The sequence below is a fragment of the Miscanthus floridulus genome, chromosome 15 (assembly GCF_019320115.1).
Source record: "Miscanthus floridulus cultivar M001 chromosome 15, ASM1932011v1, whole genome shotgun sequence".
Lineage (NCBI taxonomy): Eukaryota > Viridiplantae > Streptophyta > Magnoliopsida > Poales > Poaceae > Miscanthus > Miscanthus floridulus.
The window spans coordinates 13,302,615-13,315,682 of record NC_089594.1 but is presented as its reverse complement, the minus strand read 5'-3'; the positions used below and the strand labels follow the sequence as shown (position 1 = coordinate 13,315,682).

The window sequence follows — 13,068 nt, the reverse complement described above, 5'->3', positions numbered from 1 at the left end:
GTAGTAGCTGTCCTTTGCACATCCATAGCACCAGTACTGGCCTTTATTATCTCCAAGTTCTCAGCCCGCACTTCCGATGTCCCAGCAGCGGAAGAGGAACCCTGCAAAACTTGAGACGCCGACTGCCGCCCCAAGTCCTTGTTCATGCTGTGCTCAGTCGACACTATTTCTTTCTCATTAATCTGTAGATGTTCCCCTCCTCCTTGTTGCTGTCCCTTGGTAGCCTGTTGCTTCTGTTCTGTCCCCACCCCTGGTTGCATCGACGGTGGCTAATGCGCTGGTCCAGAGGTTATCTGCGGAGGTTGAGGTGCAAGCTGTTGCTGGCTCGCTGACTAATTCAACAAATGTGGAGGTGTTGATGCCTGTTGTTGTGCTTGAGCTTGTGCTGGCACCCTCTGAAATCGTTGCGGCATATGACGTTGGTAATTCCGTCCTTGCTGAAATCCGCCATTCTAGCCACGGTTCCCATTGCCATTGTGCCGACCGTCTCGTCCCCATTCATAGTCCCAGCCTGGACCATAGTTAGGCGGGTGGGACCCGAGGTTGGGGTTCAAGCGAGGGCCATTGAAGAACGCACTGTCATCGTTGTTGTTGTAGCCGTACCCGCCGCCGTGGCCATGTCGACCACCACGTATGCCTCCACCGCTACAACCGGCTCCGAATCCCCGTCCTCCAACATCGCCACCATTGCCGCTACCACTGTTCCCCGCTCCTGCTGCTCCCACCGTCGCCATGCCTGAAAGCACCACATGAACATACGAGGGGAAAACCGGAGAGGGAGTGGCGGCTAGGGTTCTAGAGTTGATTCTGTCGAGGTCGTATTTCCCCAGTAGGAAACGCGGAGCTAATTTGCCGCAACGACAGGTCCTACGTCCTAGCCCAATCTACACATGAGGCCCACATTGGTCCTCATCCTAGGCCCACCCGACCCAGCGAGATTGCCGGACAGAGACGGGGTCTCCTTGCCATGTGGTGAAATTGGATCACACGGAGTTTGAAATTGAATACGATCACCGACGGTCCCCAACGCTGGCGTCGGTGAGAGAAGCCGCTGCAAGGTCTGCAAGAGAGTGCCCTGGATGGCTGACCGTCAGCCATGCCCAGACCTAACCACACAGTCACCAAGTGTCATCGCCGGTGATACCCTTGGTCACGGTAGTTTCCCGGACCATGGCTTCACCGCCATCCGCCGCACATCCATCAGCGCTTTCAAGATCTTCCGAACCATTACAGGCTTTGTATCCATGGAACCCAGAGTAGGAGGTTCCTCTACTCGCCGGTGAACCGATGAGTCTTGCAGCGCCATCTCTGCCTCATACAAATGTGCCGTAGAGAAGCCATGGACCACTGCATGGCGAACCAGGTCCGGCATTAATGGTGATTGGGACGTGACCTCCTCATCGGAATCATCATCGTCTACCAGAGCCCAGAACTTAGACCTTGTTCCCAAGCGACGGAGGTCCGTTGCAGGATCGGATGTCATCCGACGACTACAACAACCGACGAACTTCCATTCGCCGTTCTCATTCTCCATCTCAGTTTCCTCTTCCAAGTTGCCAGAAGAACTTACCTTCGTGTCGCTCAGCCGATCCTTTGATCTATAATGTGAGACTGACGGAGAGCGCGAGACCTCGCCCTCTCTTACTCATCTCATGAACGTGTGATGTGTGAAAGATACTAATCCAGTGTAAGAAGCAAAATTTTCGACCATTTTTTTCGTCCATTCATTTTGTCGTTCACCTTCTCCTAACTACCGGACACTGGAGAGTTTTTTTATCCGAACGCGCGCGCGCGCACACACATATATATAGCCATCGGGAGCCCGGGGCTTCCAATAGCTAACGGAGAGCCCCAACCAGCCACCCCACCCAGCCCAACCATTCAGGTCCGTGGAGCTGACGCGCACGTGCAGGTGGGACCCTGCGGACTCAGCGGATTCGGATGCATAAAATCCCATGTCAAGCTGCGTTGGAAAGTTTTTATCGCGATGTTGCATAGAAATCAGTAGTTGGATGATTTAAAATTAATTCGTTACCACATAGAATCGTCTCGCGCGAGCAGGACTTCCAGCTGATACAACCTGACAAAGCTGACGTATGCATGCATGCGCACATATAATCTAATCTCTTTCGTTTTTTCATTATAATTCCTCAACGAAGCATCCGATTCACAAACGGCTTTCACTATTGAACCCCTGATATTTTTGTGCACGATTCAAGATCCATTGTGTATATTTTTTTTGAAAAATTTTAAAATTCATAAATTTGAAATTTGAATCACGGCACATGATGGCCAATTGGATGCATAGAAAGAATGGTCAAGATGTGCAAAAAAGTTTTTTGCACCGACGTTGCATAGAAATTAGTAGTTGGATGAATACAAATTAATTTTGTTACCGTATAAAAACCTCTCCGTGAGATGGACATTTCACCTAACATAACCGTGATTGTCTCCACAACATCATGCTTTCCACTATAGGGGTGTATAATTAACATGGGAACGATGCATAGAATATGAAGACCGCAAGCGTAAAACATGGAGACGATTTTGTCTTCTCCAAAATTTGAAATTTTAATCATGGCACGTGATGGCCAATTGGATGCATAGGATCAAAGATGCGTAGAAAGGTTTTTGCACCGACGTTGCATAGAAATTAGCGGTTGGATGAATAAAAACTAATTTTGTTACCATGTAAAAACCTCTCCGTAAAATGGACATTAAACCTAACATAACTGTGATTGCCTCCACCAACATCATGCTTCCCACTATGAGGGTGTATAATTAACATAGGAAAATGCATAGAACATGGAGACCGCAAGCGTAAAAACATGGAGATGATCTCGTCTTCTCTAAAATTTGAAATCTGAATCATGGCAAGTGATGGTTGATTGGATACATATAATCAATGGTCAACATGCGCAGAAAAGTTTTTGACGCTGACGTTGCATAGAAATTAGTGGTTGGATGAATAAATTAATTATGTTACCGTGTAAAAACCTCTCCGCGAGATGGATATTCCACGATCGTGATTGCCTCCACCAACATCATCTTCCCACTATGGGGACATATATTTAACATGGGAACAATGCATAGAACATGGAAATTGCAAGCGTAAAACATGGAGACCTCATCTTCTTAAAAATTTGAAATTTGAAAAATAGCAAGTGATGGGCGATAGGATTCATAGAGTCAATGGTCAAGATACGCAGAAACATTTTTGGCGCCGACATTGCATAGAAATTAGTAGTTAGATGAATAAAAATTAATTTTCTTACCGCATAGAAATTAGTGTTCCAACAATGTATAGAATTATGTACCAACAATGTATAGAATTGTGTAGAAGCGCACAGATAATTGTTCCAACAATGTATGTCGAAGTGTTCTAACAATACATAAAAGAGTGCTCCCACCATGTATATAATTGTATAGAAGTGCATAGATAACTGATCCAATAATGTATACAAATTTGTTGTAACAATATAAACAATACATACAAAGTTACAATTTAGCCATGCATAGAAACTTATGCACACAAGCATAATAACACAAAATCAACAAACAAAATCAAAGATAGCAGCCACCATTGGGAGGTAGGGGAGGGGAGGATGTGTCGCCGGGTGGAAGGGACAGCGGGTGATGTGGAGGCCGCGAGCAAATCCACCATTGGGAGGTTGGGCCGCCGATCGTGTAGGGGGTGGCCACGTGCTATCGGTCATGGAGGGGTGGCCGCGTTCCGCTGGTCATGGATAGGTTTGCCGCACACCACCGATTGGGAAGGGGGTGGCTGCGTGCCACTGGTCGGTGGAGCAGGGATCCGATGCCGCCATAGCAAGGGGTATTGGGGGCGACGAGGGACTGGAGAGGCCACACAGAAACATCCTTCCAACCATCATACATCCCAACAAAGGTATAGAAACATGTTTTAGCAGTCGCCGAAACCTTACAGTTTCAAAGAAAGGCATAGAAACATGTTTTAGTACGCGCAAAAACCGTACAACAGCAAGAAAGACACATGTTTTTGCAGGCACAAAAATCTATTATGGTCCCAACCCAAACCTTGCCTCCCACTTGGGTGAATGTATAATTAATAGAGAAACAATGCATGGAACGCAATAAAAACCCTCCCCTGTGGGGGATTATTTTATCCAAAACCACGACAACCCCAACACAAACCATTATTCTCACTCTAGCAAAGTATAATTAATATAGGAACAACGCATAGAACCTAAAACCCCCCTCCCTTCTAGGGGATTATTGTACCAGGATCGTGACGGCCCAACCCAAACAATGCATAGAACAATGTATAAAATTATGTACCAACAATGTATAGAATTGTGTAAAATTATTTCTCTATTAATTATACATTCACCCAAGTGACAGGCAAGGTTTGGGTTGGGACCATAATAGATTTTTGTGTCATCAAAAACATGTTTACATGTCTTTCTTGCCGCTGTAAGATTTATGCGCGTACTAAAACATGTTTCTTTGCCTTTCTTTGCCACTTTAAGGTTTTTGTGCCTGCTAAAACATGTTTATATGCCTTTGTTGTGATGTAGGATGGTTGGAAGGATGTTTTTGTGCGGCCTCCCCTTGCCCCCTCGTTAGCCCCAATACCCCTGCTGTGGCGGCATCGGATCCCCGCTCCATTGACCGGCAGCACGCGGCCACCCCCTTCCCAAACAACGGCGTGCAGCAAACCCATCCATGACCGACGGCACGCGGCCACCCCCTTCACAACCGGCGGCCCGACCTCCCAATGGTGGATATGCGCGTGGCCTCCACATCACCCCCTCTCCCTCCCACCCGATGGTGCATCCTCCCCTCCCCTACCTCCCCATGGTGGCTGCTAGCTTTGATTTTGTTGGTTGATTTTGTGTTCTTATGCTTATGTGCATAAGTTTCTATGCATGGCTAAATTGTAACTTGGTATGTATTCTATACATTATTGCAACAAATTTGTATACATTTTGGAGCAGTTATCTGTGCAATTCTACACAATTGTATACATGGTTGGAGCACTCTTCTATACATTGTTAGAACACTTCGAGATACATTGTTGGAACAATTATCTATGTGCTTCTACATAATTCTATACATTGTTGGTATGCAATTCTATACATTGTTGGAACACTAATTTTTATGCGGTAAGAAAATTAATTTTTATTTATCTAACTACTAATTTCTATGCAATGTCGGTGCCAAAAACGTTTCTGCGCATCTTGACCATTGATTCTACGAATCCGATCGTTCATCACTTGTTATTTTTCAAAATTTAAATTTTGGAGAAGACGAGATTGTCTCCATGTTTTATGCTTGCGGTCTCCATCTTCTATGCATTGTTCCCATATTAATTATACAACCCTATAGTGTGAAGCATGATCTTTTTGTGGTGGCAATCACGGTTGTGTCAAGTGGAATGTTCATCTCGCGGAGAGGATTTTACACGGTAACAAATTAAAATTTTATTCATCCAACCAGTAATCTATGCAATATCAGTGCCAAAAACTTTTCTGCGCATCTTGACCATTGATTTTGTGCATCCAATCGTCCATCACGTGCCATGATTCAAATTTCAAATTTTGGAGAGGACGAGATCGTCTCCATGTTTTACGCTTTGCGGTCTCCATGTCTATGCATCCAATCGTCCATCATGTGCCATGATTCAAATTTCAAATTTTAGAGAAGACAAGATCGTCTCCATGCATCTGTGCTCTCCCTCACAAGATTCTATGCACAGACGACAACATAAAACTCTATATCTTAATGCGCAAATTTATGAATTTTATTTTTTTTCAAAAAATATATTCATAATAGATCTTGAATCGTGCACAAAAATATCAGGAGTTCACTGGTGAAAACGGTTTTGAATCGGATGTTTCGTTGAGAAATTATCGCGAAAAAATAGAAGAGATTAGAGTGGACGTCCCACTTGCGGAGAGGTTTTTATACGGTAACGAATTGATTTTAATTTATGCAACCACTAGATTTTATGTATCGTCGCGCTAAAAACATTTCTGCGCAGCCGGACCTAGGATTTTATGCGTCCGATCGGTTGGGTCCCCATGGGCCCCCACCTGCGTGCGCGTCAGCTTTGTGGGGGCTGGGTGGGGCTTCCAATAGCTATTTGTAGCCCTGGGCCCTCGACCATCATCATGCTTCCCAATATGGAGACATATAATTAACATGGGAACAATGCGTAGAACATGGAGACCACAAGTGTAAAAACATGGAGATGATCTCGTCTTCTCCGAAATTTGAAATTTAAAAAATAGCACGTGATGGACAATCATATTCATAGAATCAATGGTCAAAGATACGTAGAAACATTTTTGCACCGATATTGCATAAAAATTAATAGTTTGATGAATAATAATTAATTTTGTTATCACATAAAAACCTCTCTATGAGATGGACATTCCACCAGAGGATGATTATTTAATAGAGGAACAATGCTTAGAAACCCGCAAAACCCTTCCCACTAGGGGATTATTATAACGAACATTGTAACTACCCACCCACACTGTGCTTTCCTCTAGGTGATGTTTATTCAATAGAGGAACAATGCATATAAACATATAAAACACTACCCACTAGGGTAGACTATCCATAATGATCCCATCTCACAACATGCTTCTCACTGATTTAGCAGGAGTAGAAAACTAATTTTGAAATTAATGTCAGCTACATGAATAGAAATGTCATCCAACAATGGATAGAAATGTCAGCTACATGGATAACTATTCCTACGATGCATAGAAATGTGTTCCAACATTAAATAAAAATATGCTCCAACAATGTATAGAATTGTGTTCGAGCAGTGTACACAATTGTGTAAAAATTTACAGACAACTACTGTAAAAATTTACAGACAACTACTCTAACAATGTATAGAATTGTGTCCCAACAATATATAGAATTACGTACCAACAATGTATAGAATTGTGTCGAAGCGTACAAATAATTGTTCCAACAATGTATGTCGAAGTGTTCTAACAAAGCGTAGAAAAGTGCTTCAATAATGTATTAAATTGTGTAGAAGTGCACGGATAACTGCATGTGTCAAAATTTGTTGTAACATCAACTACATCAACTTTTTACATTAACCCATCAACTACATCAAGATCACACTACGCCATCGCCGCAAGGCAAGGAAGTCGTGAACGGCGCAAGCCTTGTGCTTTGTCTGAGCCACCGTCACCCTTCACACCGACTGGAGAGGAATTCATTGTAGCCATCCTACATCACAACAAAAGGCATAGAAACATATTTTAGTAGGCGCAAAACGTTACAGCGGCAAGATAGGAATAGAAACATATTTCAGCAGATGTAGAAACCTTACAATGGCAAAAAAAAGGCATACAAAAATGTTTTAATAGGCACATAAACCTTACAGGGTAAGGCATAGAAATATCGTTTAGCAGGCACAGAAACCTATTGGTAAAATTAATGTCAGCTACATTAATGCAAAAATCATGACAAAAAAATCTAGAAAAATTTATAGATTGGTGGATGTGACCAACAGATCATACAATCAAAGTACATGAAAACAAACTGCAAGAGCCATTATTGATAATTGTATAGAAATTTGTAACAACAAAGTATAGAAATGTCATCCAATGATGTATACAAGTGTTCCAAGAATGCATGGATAACTGTTAATACAATGTATAGAAATGTGTTCCAACATTAAATATAAATGTACTCCAACAATGTATAAAATTGCGTTCCAACAATGTATAAAGTGTGCTCCAACAGTGTATAGAATTCTAGATGATTTCTTGCTTACACGGTTGACTCAAGAAGCATAGAAAATAAAAAATCAAAGTACATGAAAACAAACTACGAGAATCATTATTAATCTAGTTTTTTAAAAACCTGCACTGAACCATAATTACTATGCATAGAAACTTATGTATGCAAGCACATAAACAATTTGTCTCTAAATGAAGGCATCAATATTGCATAGAAAACCATGCTTGCTTGCATTGCTAGCTCTTCATTTGCCGCAACCCCATGTTCCTACCATGCTGCGACCAAATCGAATCAAAACATGGCACAACTATGGCTTAAGAAGCAACTGCTTCCTCTCGACTGCATAGAAACCATTCTTGTTCATGCAAAAACCAGTGGTTGCTTGCTTACACGGTTGGTTCAAGATGCATACAAATAAAAAATAAAATGCACATAAAACCTTGCTGCGACCCAGGCGAAAGGCAAGGTTGGATCCGCAAGGAGAAGGGGCCGTCGTCGCCATCGGCAGGGTAGAGGGGAGGGGCGTCGTGGCAGGGGGTGCCGCCAGGTGGAAGGCAGGGGCCGTTACAGTCACTGTAGATGCCACCGAGGGGGGGCAGTACATGGCCACCAGAAGATCCTTCACAATTAGTGATGCCGCTTCACCTGCAGCCAACAATAATGTATAGAAATGTGCTCTGATAATGTATAGAAATATACTCCAATAATGCATAGATTTTTTTTCCAACAATGTATAAAAAGAAACATATAGCGGTTGACGCCATGATTCAAAATCCTAAGCATATAGTCTGTATCTATACATCCTCGAACAAGGAGCTCACCAAAACAACAAAATACTGGACTAGTAGCCGCTGCTCCACTCCTGAAACATGGCCGACGTGAGAGCTCGCTCCAGCATCCAGGGACAACCACCACTGTTCCATGCTTTTCTGCCATCACCAGACTGCAGCACGCCGGTCTTCGGCGCTAGCAGCTCCGGCCTCTGATTTGGATGACCGAAAATACAGAACGCCAACAAAGATAATAGTTAGTAGAAATGAAAGGAGAAGCAGTGAGTAATCTCACGGATTTAAAATGGAGATTAAGAGATCACAAAATCACAGAAACAAAATCTCACGTGAGGATGGGAACAATTTCGAAACTGAAATTAAAGGGGAAGAGAAGCAGTGAGTAATACCGTTGAGTACGAAAGGTGAGGGGTCGCCGGCGCCGCTAGAACTCGGCAGGTAGCCGGGAGGAGCCGCGACACTGCGTGGATGGCCCCGAGGAGGGCGCCGCCGCGGGAGGGGAAGGGGGCCGCCGCCGAGGTGCTCCATCCGCGCAGGCCAGGAGCGCCACCTCGACCGTCATCGGGGTGGGGGCTGGGAGGGCCGCCGCAGTCGCCGTAGGGGTGGGGAGAGGGCCGCGGAAGTCGTCGTCGCGATGGGGAAGCCGCCGCGTCCGCCTCCGCGATGGGGAAGCCGTCGGCCGTCGGGGCGTGGGAGGGTCGTCGCAGGCTGGAGTGGAAGACGCCGTCGCAGGAGGGGAAGAGGGCGCCGCCGTCGCGTCCATGTCCCCTGTGCCGCCGCTGCTGGAGAGGAGAAGAGCGCCGCCAGCAGCCGGTTTGAATGTGGGTGGGGGCCGCCGCCGGTAGGGGTTGGGGAAGGGCGGGTGGCGGGCTGGCGGCAGGGTGGGGGCGTCCTGTGATTAGGGTTTTGGGGATGGGCCAGCGTAGCTAGGTGGGCCGAGATGGGCCGGGGCGGGTTGCTGGGTGACTAGCTGGTTTGGTCGGATCAACTGGTGTTTGAGCTGGGCTATAGGAAGCCCTGAGCTCTCAATAGCATGCTCATACAGAGTCCGATTTCATGCTCACGTGTGTTAGTATATAGCTCTTGCCTTGTATGATACAGAGTTTGATTCCAAAATATATTAGGTCATGTATGTGATCCGGACTCCTAAGCTACCAAATAAATGTTTTCCTCCTACGCTATTCTTTTTTTTAGATTTTTTCCTCCACGTCTAGAATTTGAAGTCCATCACTATCACGGGGTCCATGATTATTTCTTTTTTTTAAATGCGATTGTAATTTCTTTCTCTTTAGCACATCGTGTCTGAATTTTTTTCCTGTAGATTTGGTTTTTTCTTATGCTTCTACACGGAGTCCGCGTTCATAACTTTTCCTTTTTAGCATTTTGCCGTGTCCTATATATATTTTTTCTCATACATATATGAAACAAATAATAACTGCAATCCACTCTCTCCGTTGCTAATTTGTTGATATAGTTACGATTTAAAATAAATCTTATTTTTATTAAAATTAGATCAATAGATGCTCTAACTAATCAAACAATTGGATAATATTGAAAATTGAAGTTATGTGTTATGATATATCTATGATTAACAAATTTTTTTGTCTTTACATGAAAAAATATAATAAGATTGTATTTTAATTCGGTATATAATATTGGTAACATTAACTTATAGTATGGATATCATGGCGATCATAGATAAATATAGCTTTTAAATCATATATAAAAAATAATAAAACATAAATAGATATGTACCATTATCGTCATTGTTTTCCATAAATCTGTTGCAACGCACTGACATATTTGTTGTAATTTTCAGAAGATCAAATTTCTCTCCACCTAATAATTTTCATCTAACCCAACCCAACTCTTGTTTCCAACGGCCCAACCACTTGCCCACCTCTTGGTCGTCACTCGCTAGAGGCTCGTGCTACAAGCTTGCTTCTGCACCCCCTCGTCAGAACTGGCCGCACCCCGTTAGAATGACCCAACCGCTCGCTTACCTCCGAGTCGTCACTCGATACAGGCTTACTTCCACACCCGTTCATCATACTCTGATAGTCTGGCCCATCCTTCTACATCTCCTTCAAAGCAACTCCAGTAGGGTTCCTACTTGAGCCCCCATAGCTAAATATGGGTACCCAGGCCAAAAACACACCTTCAGCAGGGCCTCTACTCAAGCACCCAAATCCTCCCTCCAGCACCCATTTCTGGGGGCTGCCCCTAGGCCAAGCCCCAAATTAAAAGGACAATTCCCGTTTGTTTCTTCCCCACGCGCTCGCCTTCTTCCCGCTTGCGCCGTCATTTCCCCTGCGCGCAACTTCCCCTACCCGTGCGCAACATCTCGGCGGTGACCGCGACTACCCTAAGGCGCACTCACAGAGCAGGAGGTCTAGGGTGGGGCTTCACCGACACGGCTCGTGCCGCCCACACTTTGGGGCAGGACTTCACCCACGTGGCTCGTGCCGCCCATGCACGGTGGGCTCTCGGTGGCGCACCTCACTACGACGACCGCGATTCACACGCCCCTCCTCCGAATTCAAGTCTAGCCTATGTAGGTTGTGCACATGAAGGATAAAATTGGAGGAAATAGAATAGTGAGGAGGTTGTGCACATGAAAGACAAATTGTTGGGAATAGAATAGAAGAAAAAGCGTATAGAGAGGAATCAAACTCACAACCTGTAGGTTAAGAAACTCATCCTTTTCCACTACGCTATGTAGTTGGTTGGTGTAAGTATGAAATTTTGACTCTATTAACCATACTATACCAGCAGTTCCATCGAGTGGACTAAGCAAACCGTTAATCGAGGGCTTTGCTGGTCCCTTCCTAACAACTATGTGCACCCATTGGCCTAATCTCCCGCAGTCTTTGTGCTCGATCTCCAAAAAAATCGGCACCTTACCTATCTCCTTCTTGCAATATTCGATCGAAAATGGCAGCAGGCAAGTCCCCTGACCCTAGCCTTGGCAGGTGAGGGGGGCCCTAGCTCTGTTGAAGCCACCAAATGGGATCCATGTCCAGTTTACCTCGGTCGCACCTTCGATGCGCCTCTGCCTCCACCACAGCCAACTGCACTGTCGTTGTCCCCGTGACCCCGTCTACCATATGACGAGCTCGAGGCCACCATCACCGAGTGTTAAAGGCGAGTCAGACAGAAGTTAGAAACTGATAACGACTTCGTTGCAACATACGACCACTTTTGCTAGTAATATTAAAGAGGCAAAATTTCTCTCCACCTATTTTTTTATCCGACCATCCCTTAACTAACTTTGTGAATGTGGAAAATCACCTATAGCCCTTTTCTTTATATAACTAGGAATCCTAATCCAAATAGGAAAAATTTAATAGTATGGATAGCTAGGAATCTTAATTCAATTCGATCTCTCTGACTCTGAGTAACCTAGATAGGAATCTTAATTCAAATGCAAAAATAAAAAGAAATCTAATACAGAGAAAAGAAGGGTAGAATTTATTTGTTTTGTTTCTTTTTTGTTCTTTTTTCAATTTTTTCTAGTTTGTCCATTTTTACTTGCTCCGAGTAAGTGTTGCTTTATGTTTTGATTTGGACGTTTTCCACTTTGGCTCCGAATATGTTCTGATTTTTTTCCGTGGCTATTTTCTAGAGTACATTCCAATTTTTGTCATGACTACTTTCTATTTGGCTTCGAGTATGTTTAGATTTTTTTTTCTCGTGGCTGTTTTTGACACTAGCTCGACTTTTCTGATTTTGTTTTCATTGTTTTTCATGGTTTTCTCCACCTGTTTTTTTTGTGTTCAAATAAATATAATAAGAGTAAAAACAAACATTAAATAAGATACCACAACCATTTTAACCTTTGGTTCCTTAAGAAACAAAAAAATTTACCACTAAGTTAATTTAATTTTTGACTCAAACTCATGACCCGTGCTACAACTCACTCTCATCCAATAATGATATGATATCTTATTCCAATACTTACTGGATCCCATTGCAACGCACGGGCATGTTTGCTAGTCTTTTATAAAAAAAAGAATTTTATTTTGGTCTCTACACGAGTTATGCACACAAAATTTTTCTTTGTAAGGTTGTCCTTTGTTAAAATGTAACCTATTTTTAATAAAAATCAAACAAAAATCTTAATTTTGAGAGGTAATTTTATTATTCTCGATTTAGTATCTATCCCCTTCATGGGCAGTGCCAATGTCTACTGGAACATTATTAGTTTCAAATAAAATAAATAAAATGATATTTATTAGTACATTGTAAATAAGCAAATTGAACATTTTTTATATTTTATTAAGGCTGAACATTTTTTTAATTAAAACTAGAAAATCGTTTCACTTTAACCTAGAAAAATCTTATGAACCTAGAACGTTTTTCCTTGTAAAGCTGTAACACTTTTTTTTTTCTGAACTAGAAACAATTTTCTCTATATGATAATTACAAGTGAACGTGAAATATTTTTATGCTAAATATGGGACTGTGGTTCTCATGAACGGTTCAAGAGGTGAATGGGTTTGATCATGGCAGGGGTTTAAGGCAAGGT

General features: G+C 43.3%; 2 protein-coding genes across 2 annotated transcripts; both read right to left on the bottom strand.

Annotated features, from left to right (window-relative positions):
* Positions 1-452: 452 nt before the first annotated feature.
* On the bottom strand, positions 453-734 carry LOC136507021 (uncharacterized). The gene has a single exon (XM_066501879.1). It carries the CDS (start codon positions 732-734, stop codon positions 453-455), a length of 282 nt encoding a protein of 93 aa, XP_066357976.1.
* A 6,251-nt stretch (positions 735-6,985) lies between these two features.
* On the bottom strand, positions 6,986-11,647 carry LOC136507020 (uncharacterized). The gene is made up of 5 exons (XM_066501878.1): positions 11,569-11,647; positions 8,930-9,432; positions 8,574-8,734; positions 8,192-8,397; positions 6,986-7,236 (listed from the first exon to the last, which is right to left on the bottom strand). The coding sequence occupies exons 1-3, from the start codon at positions 11,645-11,647 to the stop codon at positions 8,594-8,596; spliced, it is 723 nt and encodes a 240-aa protein (XP_066357975.1). The 3' UTR covers positions 6,986-7,236; positions 8,192-8,397; positions 8,574-8,593.
* Positions 11,648-13,068: the final 1,421 nt, after the last annotated feature.

Bases quoted from the DNA above. Each gene is read 5' to 3' on its own strand.
- LOC136507020 (XM_066501878.1), bottom strand. From the start codon at position 11,647: ATGGTAGACGGGGTCACGGGGACAACGACAGTGCAGTTGGCTGTGGTG. The intron at 9,433-11,568 runs GTAAACTGGACA...CCCTAATCACAG, and splicing joins GCATCGAAGGTGCGACCGAG to GACGCCCCCACCCTGCCGCC. The intron at 8,735-8,929 runs GTATTACTCACT...CATCCAAATCAG, and splicing joins CTCACCTTTCGTACTCAACG to AGGCCGGAGCTGCTAGCGCC.
- LOC136507021 (XM_066501879.1), bottom strand. From the start codon at position 734: ATGGCGACGGTGGGAGCAGCAGGAGCGGGGAACAGTGGTAGCGGCAAT.